This window comes from Parasteatoda tepidariorum, unplaced genomic scaffold (genome assembly GCF_982258835.1).
Source record: "Parasteatoda tepidariorum strain Cologne lab strain unplaced genomic scaffold, Ptep-v5.0 scaffold_58, whole genome shotgun sequence".
NCBI classification, from domain to species: domain Eukaryota; kingdom Metazoa; phylum Arthropoda; class Arachnida; order Araneae; family Theridiidae; genus Parasteatoda; species Parasteatoda tepidariorum.
Window position 1 is genome coordinate 182,874 of NW_028257417.1, and position 18,248 is coordinate 201,121.

At 26.6% G+C, this 18,248-nt stretch overlaps 1 protein-coding gene across 20 annotated transcripts in view; it reads right to left on the minus strand.

The window, feature by feature from the left end:
* The window catches only part of LOC147800818 (uncharacterized), a 77,072-nt gene extending 59,353 nt beyond the window's left edge, over positions 1–17,719 (minus strand). For 2 of the 20 annotated variants that reach the window (XM_087156433.1, XM_087156436.1), the window contains exons 1-5: positions 17,386–17,707; positions 14,515–14,700; positions 11,980–12,099; positions 9,341–9,513; positions 3,478–3,583 (exon numbers count right to left, since the gene is read on the minus strand). In XM_087156433.1, the coding sequence (XP_087012559.1) occupies positions 3,478–3,515 (38 nt within the window). In that variant the 5' untranslated portion in view covers positions 3,516–3,583; positions 9,341–9,513; positions 11,980–12,099; positions 14,515–14,700; positions 17,386–17,707. The other 18 variants (XM_087156432.1, XM_087156434.1, XM_087156430.1 and 15 more) reach the window with 17 other exon arrangements.
* Between the last annotated feature and the right edge of the window lie 529 nt (positions 17,720–18,248).

Here is an 18,248-nt window from a genome sequence, read left to right on the forward strand (position 1 = left end):
CAATTCATAAATGAAAGAAGTCCCTCAGATATCTCATGGATATCTGTGATAAGTCACATGTATGTGTCAGGTGTTTCTGGGATATACAACAGATGTCACAATACCCAAATATCTGTTTGATATCTAACAGTTGTAACTCCTGGATTTCAGAGGAGCATTTCATGGATATTCAGAAGATTTGGAAATATCCAGCCTTTTAGTATACGTCTCAAAGATTATTTGGGAATATTTGATGCTGCATAGGATTATTTCTGTAATACCATAATAATTATCACCCTTACGGCAGAATTTTTTCGAGCTATCTCCGACAAAACTTTCTAGCACTAATATCTTTCTGCAAGACACTTTTAAGAATAACAAACATATATGTTTCAAATTTAAGGTAACAAAATCACTGTGTTTACAACAAAAAAATATATATATATTTTTTAAATAAAACACGCAATAATTTTTAATTTTAATATTATGGGTGATATTCTCTCATTTTGTAGGGGTGGGGTGGACACAAATTATTTCCTACTTTGCATTTTGTAAATAATCATCACAATAAAAAAATAAATAAAAAGTATGAAATCCAAAGATCGACGAAATCATGCGAATCCAGCTCCACAAATGCGTGTTTCGAATCAGGCTCCTCAAATGCTTCGTTTCGAGATTACCTTATTGTAATAAACAACAGCGCATAAAAAAATATCAGATTTTAAAAAAATGGAGAAATCAATAGCAAGAACTGCAAAAAGTGGGATAGAATTATCACCTTAAAAAGTAAATACTCAAATGCACAATACGAATGTTCCGATTGTTTCAAATATATGGGGATATTTAATATCCAAGTGAAAATCAATATCAATAACTGCTGAAAATACAATTAAAACCTTATATTAATTTACGATACTATCGGCGTAAATTGAGCATGTCAAAAATTGGTTATCTATATGCATGATTCAAATATTATGCATAAATTTCTGAAAAGAAAATTAAATATATATTTTTTTTACTTTTCAAAAGAAAAATCTTTTTGCAATAACTCTAACGTGCTCAGACGGTGTGTCTCTATGATTCTGACACAGGGATTATCACTTCATGTTATTTTATACATTAATATGTGCACTCCAGCGGGTCAATTTTATTGAACTTTTCTACATGTACTACATTTTGTACTTAACTTTTTGAGATATAATTTTTGATCATTTTTCCTTAATTTATAACAACCAGTGTAACTTTTTGCACTATGTCATGAGAAGATCATGTAAAGAACCTACACTCATATTGAGCAAAATCTTCAGGAGCATTAATGCAATAATTATTGGCATGCTTTGTTTTTAAGTGATAGACTCAATATTTTGTTTGAGAAAGTTTGTATAAGAACTGAAATAAGAATAACAAAAAGTAAAAATTTAAAATGCTATACAAACTCAAAGGTAAAAGTATAAGGGGAGACAGTGGTAATAAACAATTGATACTTTTATCAAAATAAAACTGGACTCATTTCATCCATGTTTGACTTTTTTGATAGATCTTACTAATTATTTACATTAAAAAAAATATATGATTAGAAAAAACACAAACTGAATCTTATTCAAAACGTTTCACTCTTTCAAATCAATTATAGTTCTAAAATGTAACTGTTTTTACAGTTAACAGAAACTCATCTATGCATCGGAGTTATGTTATTTTTTATTTCTTGCAAAAAAAAACAAAAAAAAAATCCCAATGAAGAAAACATTAATTTATAAAGAAAAAAATCATAATATATATTTCTTCCACATCATACAAACTTCAATACAACTATTGAAATAAACTTTGTTGGAAATACAAAAATGTACAGAAATAAAAAATTATCTAAAATTTATATTTTTATAAAAAATTACAAAAAGATATTTTAAAACTTTTTACTTTTTTTTGTACTAATGGTGCATCAGTTTTAATTTTCTGATTTATAAAAATATATTTTGAGCTTTAGATCGATATTATCACAATTCTTTAAGTCGTTTTCATATAAGTTTGCGAAATTTCGATTTTGTTTTAATTTCATCACTTTATTAAATAGCATTTCGTATTAGCCCATTTTGAGATATTATCATAAATGAAAAAAAAAGAAAGATCAATAAAGTTTTAACTAAGAAATGTTTTATGGGGAATATAGTAAGGATAAATTAATGAATAAGATAAAAATCATAATAAGTGTAAATTATTGCTCTTATTTACACACAAACAGGAATTTTAACATGTACATTTATTCAAAGGGCTACGGTGGGCCTGGCCTACTTAGATATTTGATTGTCCATCACAGAAATATTGGACATCACTTTCCAAACAGAAAAAAATCTTTGTTTCATGAATCATTTTGTTTAATAAGCTGCATCTACTACATTTTAAATTTTCAAATTCATAACTTTCCATGACTAATTCCAAGAATATTCCATGACTTAACGAAGTTACTATTTTCTCCGACAAAAGCACAACAATAAATTTAAAAAAGCATTATAACATTAATTGAAATAATAGGTATAACGAAAATTCATACTCTGCATCTTTATATTTATTTTAAATTTAAAAAACAGAGTAAAGAAAAAGTTGAAGCAATAAAATAGCAGAAAAAATACAAAAGCAATTTGCTTCTCCTCTTTTTTACTGCAGAAATATATTTTAAAGATGCTTTTCTTGTGTATCGGAGATTAAAGAAATACTCCTGATATTTCTGTTCTCTTTTCGGAATAAAAAAAAATGGCCAATGACTGGCTTGCTTCAGCTAGAATTTTAAATTGATAAAATAAAATAAAAATAATAACAAAAATTCTGAAATTACAGAAGTTTAAAAGATAATTCGCTCTAGAAATGATGTTTTATCGTTCATTTTTTTAAAGAACACCATAATTTTAAAGAACACAATAAAAACATTTTATATTTTAATAAAATATGACTGTGAGTGGGGATTTTGTTACAAATTCAGATATTCGGTACATCATGAAATTGTGTGTGTGTGAGAGGGTAAATTCTATTTTAAAAAAAGAGACTTTTGGGCGCCCTGAATCCATGATTTTTTAAAAATAAATAGTTAAAATCAAGACATTTCATGACAAATTTTGTTCAATACCAAGATTTAAGACTTTCCTGGCGTGCAGATACCATGAACCTGTTTCTCTATTGATCATAAATTAAAAAAGTTTTTGAACTTGTGAACATTTGCTATTCAAAAAAGCAAGATCAATTAGAAGTCAAAACTAAATGAACACCAAAGATAATTGCCTAACAGTTATTAAATATAATTAACAGTACACAACTGTAAAACCTCAAAAAAATTTCAAAATCTTTTGAGCTTTGAAACCAAAGTATTTAATTTACACTCATAACTATTCTAATTTATCCAATCTGAAACAAGTGTAATTTAATACAGGGATTTTGTTCCAGGTTATATTAAAAAATTTTATACTAAAATACTACAACTAATTTATGACATAATTAAAATGAACATACTCATTTTTTTTACTTCCAATCTTGTCAAGAAATAACATTAGTTGAGTACATGGCCAAGACTTTATTTGTTGAGCTGTTACTACTCGCCCCTTTTTGACTTGTTCAGCTAAATGCCAAAAATTGATAAAATGAGATATCTACATAAAGACAAGAGAAAAAGAATGACATTTTTTTCACAAATATAGTTTAAAATTACAAAATTTAATTTAAAAGAAATAATTAATAATTCATAGAGCAAAAAAGTTATTTTATAGATTTATTACAGGGTTGCTACTCAAATCTGGGAAGAAAAAAAAAGCTCCCTGCGTTTTCCCTGTATATATTATACACAATATACTAAGAGGTAACACACAATTACTGCGCAAATTTGTACGCTATATCAGGATAACTAATACTAGTTTTAATTGCTAGAAAAACTTAAATAAGGAACAGTTTAACATACATAAAAAAATACATACAGCAAATAAAATAGTAAAGTACAACTGAACTATATTTAAATACCCCATAGATTGCACTTAAAGAGGACAATATTTTTAAAAAAAGAAAATAAGAAATAAATATTCCTTGCATTTTCCCTGTTAATTTAGTTGATTTTTTAATTCCCTTTATTTTTTAGGTTTTCCTATTCTACCTGTGGAGTGGCGACCCTGTATTTTACTTTCATTTCCTTAATTTAATTTTAGACGTTAGATATCAACTATTTTATAAGTTTTTAAGCAAATGTCAAAAGACTATGTCAATCAAACAATGTTCAACATTCATATCTTTAGAAATGAAAATTATCACATTTTATCCATAAAACTCTTGATCACTGTAACAATCATTTGCCTCATTTCTATTCCTAAATATATTTTTTCATCTGGATTTTTATTCCGATGTATTGTTGAATTATTCAGGGGTGATTGTGATCCCAACTCAAAAACAGGGTTCGTGATTTTTTTGATTTTCTAAAAAAAAATCGGATTATTTTGATTTAAATCAGATTTTTTTGATTTAAATCAGATTTTTTTTATTTCTATTCAAAAACACTATAAGAGCTTTAATTTATGATTAAAAAATCTTATAAATGTTTAATCAAAATTAAATTAATATTAAAACTATATTATAACAATATTTTAGAAGCTCTAACTTACTAAAATAATTTTTCATTATAATGCATAGCGACCATTTTGATACAAGGGCATGATTGAAATTAAAAGACAAGATAAAATAGATAATTTAAAGAATACTACTTTAACTAGTAACACAAAGTTTCAATTAGCCCACCATAATTTAAATTTAAAATTGTGATCTCTTTTTTTTTTCCTCATGATTTATAAAATGGCAAAATAAATGCAACAGATTGTGTTTATAAATGTTGTCATTCATCAAAAAATAAATATTCAATCTATAAATTTTTATGTTAAAATATTCATTTTTAATCCTATATCAAAATACATAAGTTAAGCTAAAAAACATTTTAAAAAAATCTATGTACTCATTGGAATTTTTTTCACAAAAGAAAATCTGATAATTTCAAAGATACCGTAAACATATTATAAGAAAAAGAAAAAATACTAGTTAATAAATCCTACTGCTTCAAATAGACTTTGTAAGGGAAGAATGACACTATATCAGGAAAAAATATCTGAACTCAGCTTCTTTTTTTTTTTTTTCTATTTTTGGCATATTAAGGTAATTTCTTTTTAATATTACCTCGCACTTTAGAAACATAGAAATTTCCATCAATAAACTATAATGTAGATTTGAATTCCATGCTTTTTTATTATTATTTATTAATCATTTTAATTAACATTTGCTTTTTTTCTTTTTGAAAAAAAATCATGTTTATTTACTTTCTACAGCTATGCAAGTCTATATTAAGACAGCATTAAATATTTACTTTAATCTGTACTTTCAATGTTAAGAATCAAAAGATTTTTAAACATGTAATTTTAAATGTGTTTAACACACACCAAGAAAGAAAGTAATTTCGTTAACTAAAATTAATTAATGCAGCAATTTATTTAAATAAATTTTAAAACTAAGAAAAGAATAAAAGTATCAATATTTAAAGCACTGTTTTTTAACTTTTAAAATCAATATAATATATATATATAAATTAGTTGATTTAAATCAATGATTTTTTTAAAAAAATCATTTGATTTTAATCATGATTTAAATCGTAATTTAAATCAAGCTGATTTAAATCAACGAACCCTGCTCAAAAATCCTGAAAATTTCTTATTAAAATCATTAATGACGCATTTCAAAAAATTAATGTCTTTATAAAGTTAAATCATTTATATTTTCAAAACATTAAATTCTAAATAAATTATTTACAGCATAATTTAAATGAATAATTATGTATAAGTTTACTTTAATCTCTAATCACATTTATTATTCTGTCAGAAAAAATATTTACAAATGAAAGATGCCAAGTATAAATTCTAGTTCTAATATTTTTAAATAAAATAGACAAGAATTTTTACACATGATTGATGATTTCTTGATGGACCTAGGATTTCCAGAAACTTCAGGTGTTGTTGGCGAAAAATCCGGTATTTTTCCGGAGCACAATCACCTCTTTAGCAGACTTAGCTGGTTAAAAACAATGCCGTTTAAACCAAATGATTTAAAAGAAAAAAACAAAGTCAGAATATTTTTTTTAAAAGAATCTTTTTAATAAATAAAGTTTCCTGTATTCATATTGATTTTTTATTTGTTTAAATATTGCGAAGTGACAAGATGGTTTTTTCACCTTTTTGGAAATTTTGAGTTAAATTCCGTTATTTTAAATAAACACAAAACTGCAATTTTCAAATGTTAAGGTAGAATTTGAGTTTTCACAAAAATACCAATGTGAAATAAAGTATTGTAAGCAAATTTAAAATAAAAACATGAGGTTTTGTAAAAATGCTTAAAATAAATTAGACCATAACTAATTCAAAAGTAATTCTTGTTCTAACAAAAGTATAAACAAGAATAAGGTGCTTTTCTAAATTTTATTTTTTCAGTTCAATTTCATATTTGTTTTCTGCTACTTAGATAAACAAATTTGAATTGTATACAAATGTGAATTTTATGCTTACATTCATTATTTTAAAATTCATTTAAAATATTTTTTAAGTAAATGTTTCATAATTTTGCAATATGTCAATAAGAACATTGTTATATTTAAAGCTCAATTATGTTAAAATAAATGACACAAAAGTAAATAGTTCTTCGTTTTTCTAACGGTCAAAACTAAAACCCACCTTTACTATAATATGTGTGTATATATTTATGTAACACATTTATCAATTTTATTTCTTTTCATCAATCTGTTATGAAATATTTCTTAATTGAAAAAATACATTTTCTTGAATATCTCATTCTCCTTGATATTAAAATTCGTCACAGTATATATACATATTCACACATTACTAAGATAACATTTAGATATAAAATACTATTTAGCCTTTCGTTTAAAATAAAAAAATTAAAAAAACACCTGGTTTTTGGGTTTTTATGAAGAAAAAAATAGCTTTTTAAACCCTGTCTACCAGTCGCGAAAAATTTCAGTAACCTTAACTCTCTATTTAATGATTTTCAAGGACTTTTGAGGTAACTATTTTTTTTTCTTCAACAAAAGTAATGTTGAGAAATTGGAATTAGTTTTTAAAAAGAAATGGTTATTAACAGATCCACTAAAATATTTTTATCTGAGATGGTAGACAAAACTTTAAATATTTAATTAATTAAGCTATTTAATTAAATAGCTTAACGAGAAAATTAGAATAATTTTCAGCATCATATTACATAGTTTTTCCTAGATGCAGGTGTTTGACCAATCTTAATGAGCCTTGATTTCTCAAACGTATGTAACGATTTTCTTTAACAGCAGACTTTCTAAGTCTTAGAGACCCATACTTCTCAAAATCTAACTGAATCAATGAATGACTATACATCTTTTGTTGTAAAGAAAAATATGAATATTTATTAATTTTAAGATTTTTATTTTAGTATGTCTATCATCTTGGTTATTTATTTTTTTAAAAGAAATTTGTCGCGGCATATTTTTTAAATTATTAAGCAACAAAATTTTTTTTATGTATAATGAATACTAATAAAACATATAAACCAAATTACTGTGAGCATAAGTTTATAGTTATAACAGTCGTCTTTAGATAATTTTTGTTATTGCTTAGCTTAGACATGCTTTTATGAACTGATATAGGTCAAATAAAAATTATACAACCTGGCTGCTTCGAATCAATGTGATCGAGGAAATGTGAAATCAATGCAATTTTAAAATGCAGCATCATGGGAGAAACAAGACAATGTAATATTTCAACTAAATAATATAATTAAAATGATGAAAAGAATAAAATTGATAAATGGGCTACATAATTACAAACATTTAAAATTGTAAAAGTATATTTCAGCTTTAATGATTCTAAAACACACACACAAAAAAAAAATTACTTTTTGGTCATTAGCTTTAAATGTAACAAAGTTCTTATTGTTATATTTCAGCATAAACAAAAAAAAATATTTTAAAAAAATTTCTCAAACTTTTTTTTTAAATGAAGTATAAAAATAGCAATTTTAAACATTATAATAATAAATATGAGCATACTGCATAAATACAATACAAATTTGTTCACCTAAATAATAAAAAATAATTCTTAAATTAAACTGTTAAAATAAAATTTAGAAAAGTAATTCATTCCTGTTTATACGCTTGACTGCAGCAAAAATGTATCTTTTTACTAGTTTGTAAAAATAAAGTTTGAAAAACTTTAATTCTTTCAGTCTTTAATTCACACAATTTAACTAATACAAAAAAACTAACATAACAGGGAACAACTAACAATCTATTTTATTTTAAACATTTTAAGAGTTATGATTTTAGCTAAAAATTGATTGCATTAATTTCTTCTACATAGGCTTTTTTTGGAGGGGACAAAATTAATTTTACATAAACAATTAAAAATTGCAGATTTATGTCTATTTCAAGTAGGTGAATTCCAATTATCAATTAAACTCAAAATTGTAACAAATGTGAGAATTTCTATTTCATTTTTCAATATTCAAACTAAAAACATTCACATAAATAGCAGAAAATTTATTTAAAAAGATGTTTATTGAAAAAAAAATTATAAGAAAACCAGGCTTTATCTTTTTAAAAAAATTTTTTTTTTTGGTTTTGACCTTGTTTTAAACGGACAAACTATGATTCATGAAAGAAATTAAGGGAAATATACTAATGAACAAAACAAATTGCTATTAAACAACTGAAAACAGAATTTTATTATTTTTTTTAAATGATCTTGAAATGAAAATTTACTGTGGACAGGTAAATAAAATATATATGGGTAATTAAATAAAATATAAACTTAAGGGTAAAAAAAAAATTTACACTCAGAGGTAGCTAAATAAGAAATAATAAATCACTTACATGCCGAGGTCATTTAAAATAACTTAATTTTAAAGCAAACGTACGAAGCTAAATTTACATTAAAGATGGCATTTACATAAATTAATGACATAACAGTGAGAGTGAAAACAAAGCGACAAAGAAGAGCCGATCCACACAAATGATTATACATAGGTAGTTCTAAATTAAATTTTTTAAAATACAGAACATCTAAGTCTCAGTTGTTGTTGGTTTACCTCCCACTAGATCTGAACTATGGGCTATTAGCGACAATCTGGGAAACATCGCAGAGGAAGATCCGAAGACATGCCATCACCATTTTAAATCCTCTGGAGAGGAGATGACCTCTGCTTCGGTAGCCTGATGACATGCGAAGTCAATCACTTTGCTTAAAACAGTTTAACGAGGACCGATACAGCACACTCTCGGTCCCTTTGCATGCTGATCAAAGAGGTTACTCACCCGCACACTAACCGCAGCCAGTGATGCTTGACTTCAGTGTTCTATTGGGATCTTGATGATCAGTCAGTTCACTGCGGGACTCTCAGTGCATTTGCAGCTATGCAAAACAATAGCTATGAAGCCCCAACGTTATCACAGCCATTAGGATGAAGTCTATTAAGGCCCATTTAATCCTAAAAATAAAATATATTATTAATAAAATATATAATAAAATAAATATATGTTGTGGGAAACTATCAACAGTTTGAAATTTCTAACTTTTTGGATTGATTAAATAGATCGGTATCATAAGAATTAAATACTGCAACGAGCTTGATTAAAATTTATAAGATTTATGCCAATATAGCAACAATCTACGTAAAATGTTCTACAAATGTCACCCAAATGATATGCATGGGTGCCAAATTTGTCAAAATGTTAAGAATTAGCAAAATAAAAATGAAAAAAAAAATTTTTATATTGAATTCCATGAGTTAAAAAAAATTTCTAATTTTATTATTCTAAGCTGAAGGTTTCGGTAGCGAATATTATAGAAATAAATAAGTTCTTCCGCGCGTTGCAGGGTGGCCACAGTCTGGAAAATTTTTAAAAGAGGCGCCAATTACTTAATGAGGTTATTGCAAGTTTCAAAGGCTTTAATTTTAGGGATATTTCATGAATACAATTTGTCAGCTGTAACATAAATTTACAAATATTTTTGGATAACAATTGCTACCAGCTTTTAAATTTTTCTGGAAAGTGGCTACACTTGGAAGGCTTGTCCACCCACCCCCCTTTTCCATGAGATGAAGCATTTAAAATTGAAATGTTTAAATTTCAAATTTACATGCTTTCTGTGGACTGACAGCGAGATTTGTCTATCAGCTAAAAGAAATATCTTTTAGGCTTTGAGAATTTACTTTATTTAGGAATTTTTAGATTTTTAGATTTAGATTTTAATAAACAGTACTCCTAAATCATTATCTTATATTATAACAATGGTAAAAGCATACTTAATGTTTATAATAATTATTCTTAATGTTTCTGATAAAAATTACTTTACATGATATTTACTATTTTGGACAATGTATTTGTCAACAAAAAAAAAGTTAAGTTCCGTTTTATGTATAAGACGCATTGCAGTGTAATGATATTGATGTGTATGGTTTTAATTTTTTATGTTGATAGAAGTCAATGAAAACTGCATTTATCTAAAAACAGAGAGCTTTAAATGCAATTTTTTTAATAATATTTATAAATGCAAATAAATTCTAGTGAAGTTTCATTATTATATGTGTCCCAATTTCTGTTTTTTATTGTATGCAGCTGTCTCTTATCTCATAGCATGTGTACCATAATATAAATTATGCAAACATAAAGTTTTATTTTTCCCCTTCAAGTTTATCTACCATATTAAGATCTCGGTACACTAAAAGAATAGTACTCCCATTGGTCTACTAAATTTTAATTGCTTGGTGTGACTTTAAAAACTTATAACATTATAATTTATGCCTGACTAAGTTCTACTAGATAACAGAAAAGTCTGAAGCATCTGAAACAGGCTTCCCCGACCCCGGGATGACTATTTCCTCCAATCAGATAGCTTATTATAGTCACTAACTAGGCTTGTTATAAGAGTGAGAAAAGTATAAAAAAGCTAAAATACACATATCAACTCGTGAAAAAATAATTTTAAAAAAGTATGTAAAACTCATTTTCATAATTTACATACTTATTTAAAGTTATAATTTGTGCACATTAACAGTCGAACAAACCAAAGATTATCATGATTAAATAGGATAACATAGTAAAGTAAAACAAAATAATTCAGAAATATTAAGAAAAATAGACACTAAAGATTTTTTTTTTATTCAGGAACTTTTTTCTAAAGTTTAAAAAGTTTGAAATTTTGTCCAGGGACAAGTCAGATCAATCTCTTGCCTGGCTATAAAAGAAATCAGCTATAAAACTGAAATGTTATGAATATATTACACCAAAGACCATAATAATCTTCAATTAGTAACAATCTTTAATAATTATGAGTTTAAAAAAAAAAAAAAAGGATGGTAGATTTTGACTTGAAAATATTTTGTATTTCATGCAAATTCTGCACTTAATACACAATAGAATTATTTACTTAATGGACAGAAAACAATTGAGAAAAATATTATAAAAACTTTAAAATGGCGAGCATAAATTATTAAATTGATCATTAATTTTTGTAAAGATTTAAAAAATTTTTAGCTGAAGCAATGTAACAAAAGCAAAAGAAACATTAAATAAATTGTATGTGAAAACCAAAAACTAATCTATAAAAATAAACAGACTTTAGATAAAATACTTTCATCAACAAATAATTTGAATGAAATGCTTATTATTTTACCATACTTAGTCAAAAACTACAATTTAAAAGAAAAACAAAAATTTTAAACATAGAAATGTTTAATAAATATAAATTATTATATCTTCCTCTTACAAAATAAATATTATGTTTAAAAAAAAAAGTCACAAAATATAATTAAACAGCAAAAAAAAAGAAATAATTACACCTGCATAAACAAATATTTTTGATGAAAAATGTAGACCTCCAACTTTTTTTTTAACACATAAAAATTAAAAAAAATAATTAAATTTATTGCGCCTAGCTAACTGAAAAATACCTTGTTTTCGTACCCTCTTGTCCACAAATACCACAAGGATAAATAGATACAGAACCTCTGTTCATCATCCAGTGCACTTTAAAAAAAAGTCATTTCAAACTATTTAACTGAGAATATGCTCTGAAAGAGAATATAAAAATGTTATAAAATGTCAACTAAACATCCATAGAAAAGTATATAACAATGTTTTCGAGTAAAGACATGACAACTTACTTCATTGAAATGAAGTAAATTTTCATGCCTGGGGAAAAAAATCAAAATTGAAGCAAAGAGGACGAAGTTTATTCACAGTGGAGAAAACGCTAAAGTCAAAGTTGGCACGCATTAGACAATTGACTGTTTTATCCAGATTTAACCACAGTTTTAACACTCATATCAGAAACCTAAAATTTTAGGTAAGAAAATAATTGTTAGCTAATATGAATGTGAAGTAATTATAAATAAATAAACATAGAAAATAAAAAGTGATCAACTATGATGTTCAATTGTTCTGACATTAACCCCCCTTTTAGTTTTGATAATCACTGTTGAAAATCATAAGTTTTGGTGAAGAGGATGATTGATTATCAATAATAAATATTGAATAATTATGACTAAGAATTTTCAAAATTGCAATTTATCTAATTTACTGCTAGAAAAATATATAGAAATTGAAAAAAAATTATGATTTTTTTTTTCCAGCACAAAGTGCAGTCACTGAAATATACAAAGTATAATAAATAAAGTTATGAAATAAAAAAAATAGAAGTAAATTTTGTTTCCTCCCCACAGATCTAATAAAATAAGTCAGAGTTTAACAGATGTAACAGTTGCTACAGTCAAATTTTTAATTTTCACTTCAAATCTATTGCAGTTTATTAGTAGTATATTTCATTTGAATTACCTATATGATAACAAAAATTTATTGAGAATAATCTATTTGATTAAATTTGTGTGAATACAATATTTTCATATTAAGTTATGCTGAAGCTACCAAATATTATACACTCATTTTTAAATTATTTTGTATACAAGCAATGGACAGATTTAGTTTTATCTTATGCTTAGCAAAGTGCTTCTTGTTAAAATCCTTAGTTGAACTATTACGGAATTAGTTGCAAATCACAGTTTTTCAAATTTTTACATTTTATGCAGATTCTTAAAATAGAGATATTTAAATAATTTTAAATAGAGACCTGCTTTTACAAAAAAAAAAAAAAAAAAAAAAAAAAAAAAAAAAAAAAAAAAGAACCCAGAAGTTTAGAATTACAGGTTCCTAAAGATCTGCAGTTTCATCAAAGCTAGCGAAATCACTTGAGTATTGGGAAATTTATTTTAATAACTGTACTAAATATTGTTATCAACTTGATAAAGCACTTTAACCGATTGATTGAAAAAAATTAATCGATTTATACGAGTAAATGATATAATGATTACATAGCAAAATTATTCCGTAAAATATATATAATTGTGCACTTTACAGTATAAAATTTTTTAGATTATTATTGCTAAATAAAATATGCAAGTTATTTTTTTGCATCGAATTATCATTGGATAAACCAACTTAATAATTGTGGGCAAAAAATTTTCAATTCGACTAAAAAGTTCTTCAGATATGACGAAATATTCGAAATATAAAACTTAACATCAAGGGGTACAAATTTTGGACTACTCTCCTGACCAAACTATTGGGACCTTATCCACGATTGTGGGTCAGAAATCCTAATTCTTCAGAATACCTTAATCCATCTGATTTTGTACCTTAAAATGTCATCTGCACTAATTAATTGCCACATTTGAGATCACCCTTTCAAACCATTAGGACTGAGTCAGAGAATGTGAAGATCTGATCATTAGATCAAAAATCATCCTGGGTGGTCTGCTTATTTTTTTCACGCTGCATACATAAGCATGAAAAACAATGCGAATTACAAAAAAAAAAAATTCACAAGTTAAGATTATACAATTATTAGTGACAACTTTAGTTTTAATTAAGCTAAGAAATCTGTCTAAATTGTACCATCAATATTCAGATGAATAACAACTACCAACTCAACAATTAGAACAATAGTAATTATCTGTAATGTAAACTTAAGAGTTATAATAAATCGAACATAATAACCTTAAAATATAAATAATACATTAGTCATTAAGAAAGCAAATAAATTATTTTAGATACATTTTTAATATATGATGCATAATATGAGTAATAATTATATTAGTAATTATAATGCAAATATTATGCATGATTGAAATAATTATGTAGATGGTTGTTTAATAAAATATCTTCAATGACAAAAAAGAAACATGTCACTGGTTTTTATAAGTTTTTGCCACATTTCGACAAACAGTCTATTATAATTTTCGACAGGTTTTTGACATGTCGTGTCAAAACCAGCTTTTGATGCAAAAACTAAAACCCTGGTTAGTAAATGAAATCTCTCCAAGAATTTTTCCATATCACAAGAACCTGTCGTGCAAACTGCTATTGCCAATGCATTTAATAGATTTTAAAATCTCAATTTAAAAAAAAAAGAAGAAAAAAAATATACAAACTTGATTGGAGGTTATGAGATATATATCCTTCAAGTTGGTCCTTGTCTGTAATGTGTCCAGTACCTTGTAAACCACTGCCCGGAAGTTGCAAATATTTGGAGATTATTCAGCCACAGATCATAATAGGGAAATCTTCCAATTGCCCAAGAATATATATGTTTTTTTTCTCCCGAGTAACACTTTTTCCTAGAGAAATATCAAACATTAAAACAACTTTTTTTAAAGCATCTTATAATTAAAATCTAATTGTATAGCTGTAATCCTTCAATATTTTACATAAACAATATAAAACCTTTTTTTAAAAAAAATTATGATCTAAAGAATTATTAAAATATAATGAATTTTAATTAATACAACTAAATATAACAGGTACACAACTCCAAATCACAAATTTAATTCACAACTACTAATAGCATAGAAATTTTTATAATCATATAACGTTAAGTATGAATACTTAAACGAAATTTTAAATATAATATACTGATATTACACCTACATTTTAGAAAAATTTAAAAATGAAAATTATTACATTTTATATCTTTTAAGAAAATAAATATAGAAATGCATAAAATATTTACTAGTATAATAAATGGTTAAACTGAGCTCAAAAATAAGTAACCTTAAAATTAAATCATGAAATACCTATTGCATTTTAATATATTTCACAACGTAAGCTATATTAAAATTTAATTTAGGCCAAGGGTCAGCAAATTAGTAGATAGAAAGAATAAAAAACAAAAGAAGTAACAAAAATTACAAATTGCAGATTTGCAATGAGAAACCAAAGCAACTAACAGAAAGCTTACTTGTTACTCAAATTAATTGGTTAATTCTATGTAGCTAAACTTTAAAAAAAGTATTCCTTTAATTTGAGTGTTGTAAAATCACCGGAAAATTATAAGATTAATTGCATTTTATTATATTTGAAAATGTAAACAGTATTAAAACTCAATTTAGACCACCGCTGATCATAGTAGTATATAGGGGAAAAATATAACACAAGAAACAACACACGTTTCAAATAGTAGATTTGCAAAGTTAAGCTAAAGAACTAACTTCATCCAATAACAAAAAGTCTGTTACTGAAATAAAATGGTCAATACTATAATAGTTAAGCAATAAAAAGAGTGCTTTTTAATTTAAAGATTTCATGAATTGTTTCATTATGGCAGCAGTAACTGAGAAATACTAATTGTAAATACATAAAATTGTAAATAAAAACACTTTATTTAAAATAACGGATGTGATATTCTACTGTATTTACAAAAATAAAATTAATATATCTGCCTGGAAATAAAGACAGATGTACAGACGGTGGCTAGCTTAGCCTTGGAGTAGAGAGGTCCCTGGGTCTATCCAGACCCTTAATCCTCGTTCATGATAAATAAAAGATGACATGACACAAAATTAGTTTCGCTTATTAAAGGTGCAAAGGTTAATAATAGATTACAAAAATTACAGAGTGATTTACGTTGTGTACACACAGAACGACTATTAAGAACAAATTAAAGATTTCCAATAACAGCGCTTCGCCTAAGCCTTGAATTTGTTAACCAATCAAATTCAACGATGCGCATAGAAATTTGCACCTCAGAACTTGAGACGAGTCTTGCTGCGGAATTTTGTTTTTAATGTAAATTTGTAAATTTTTCTTCTTTTTGTTTTCTACTTACAACTGTAAGCCTCATGCTATACTTTGTGGTGCATGAGGAGTATTAAGTCGTTTAAATAAAAAAAATTTTAAAAAAAAGAACTTGTTGTTAATTTACGTCGCACTAGAGCTGCACAATGGGCTATTGGCGACGGTCTGGGAAACATCCCGGAGGATGATCCGAAGACATGCCATCACAATTTTGATCCTCTGCGGAGGGGAAGAAGAACTTGAGACGGTTACGCTGTTGTTGTTGTTAATTTACGTCGCACTAGAACTGCACAATGGGCTATTGGCGACGGTCTGGGAAACATCCCGGAGGATGATCCGAAGACATGCCATCACAATTTTGATCCTCTGCGGAGGGGATGGCACCCCTGCTTCGGTAGCCCGAGGACCTGCGTGCGAAGTCGAGCACTTTACGATAGCACAGCTTAACGAGGACCAATACCGCACACTCTCGGTCCCTACGCAGACTGATCCAAGTGGTCACCCACCCGCACACTGACCGTAGCCAGTGATGCTTGACTTCGGTGATCTGCTGAGAACCGTGTCTTAACGATCAGTCCACTGCGGGGCGAGACGGTTACGATGTATTTCCATTGGGGAAAAGGTCGCCAATTCAATGATTGTTGATCATAGTATCTTTTTAAAAATTCGAGTTAACGACTTTATAAAAATCTTTTAATCTTTTGATTTTAATCTTTTTGTTTTGAAAATCCATCCTTCAAGATATGATTATGATGTGCCATAATATGAGCGTTTTTTTCGTGATTTATTCTTCTTTTGAAATAAAGAGAAATACTTGGAAAAAAAAAATTTTTTTTTTGTGATAGTGGGGAAAAAAAAGTGTTTGTATGCTGGTTATAATGGATTAAATTTCATTTTATCTTATCGCATAAAAACAAATAAAAAAAAAAAAAACAGACTAAAATATGCTAATTTTTCGAGTTGAAAATATTTCTTATATGATTAAAAATAACATTAAAAATTTTATTTATTAATATTCAAGGATTCTATTTTTTCATTTTTCCTTGAGTGAAATACGAAGAGGTCGAGCTAGATTTATTATTACTAGGGGGCTCCGCCCCCTGCTCGCTACGCTCGCCAACCCCCAGAACTGCTTCGCAGTTCCATTGCATATTGCTTCGCAATCTTATAAAAACATTTTAACAAATTTAAATTTTAAAATAAAAATGCCAGATATTGAAATCAATTACTTAATGAAATTTATACACTTCTCTGCCCCCTTCACAATTTGATTATCTTTTCTTCATGTAGCTGAGAAATTTGGAGCTGTAGCAGAGAATATATCTCAATAAGAAATGCTTTCCCGTTTAGAATTCCGCCATTCATTTCTCTGACGTCTGCCAGAGATATTTCGACGCCTGATAGCAGGCATTTTATTTAGGCAGCAGGCACTAAATAAATAAAAATAGAACTAAATAACTAAGATATCGCTTTAAATCTCAAATCAAAATAATTGTTTGTAGAAAGTTTGTTTTGGTTTGAATATTCGCACGATGACATTGCCATTCTATTGTAACGAAACAAAAAATTTATCATGAAACTAAAAATTTATCAAAGGAACTAAAGATATTGAATTCTTTTTTTATGAAATTCAGTTCCGTTTTTTTTATCCACTCTTATTTTTGTTTATCAATCTACTAATTCAGAAATGCTTTAAATCAAACGATGCTTACGGAAACAATGCTTATGCGAACCACCCAAAAAATGATTTGCTGCATTCTCATAGGTTGAAACTAAATTATTAATTTTATTAATTAATTAAAGGAAATTTTCATAATTTAAGAACTTATTGTACATCTACATAACAATACCTTTAAAACGACACCTTATTTGTTTAATTCTGTGGCGTAGTTTGGGAGTTTTTAGCGAGACAAAATATTGCTAGCCTATTAATATATAGATTATTATTATTTTAAGTTTGTTATGAATTCGAAATCCGAGGATTTAAAACATCCAGAACATGCAGTTTGTTTCGTAAAAAAGTTTTTATTATGAACTTTCAGAATCCTTTAAAAAAAATGACCATTAGAAGTCTCAAATCGGTATTTCAGCG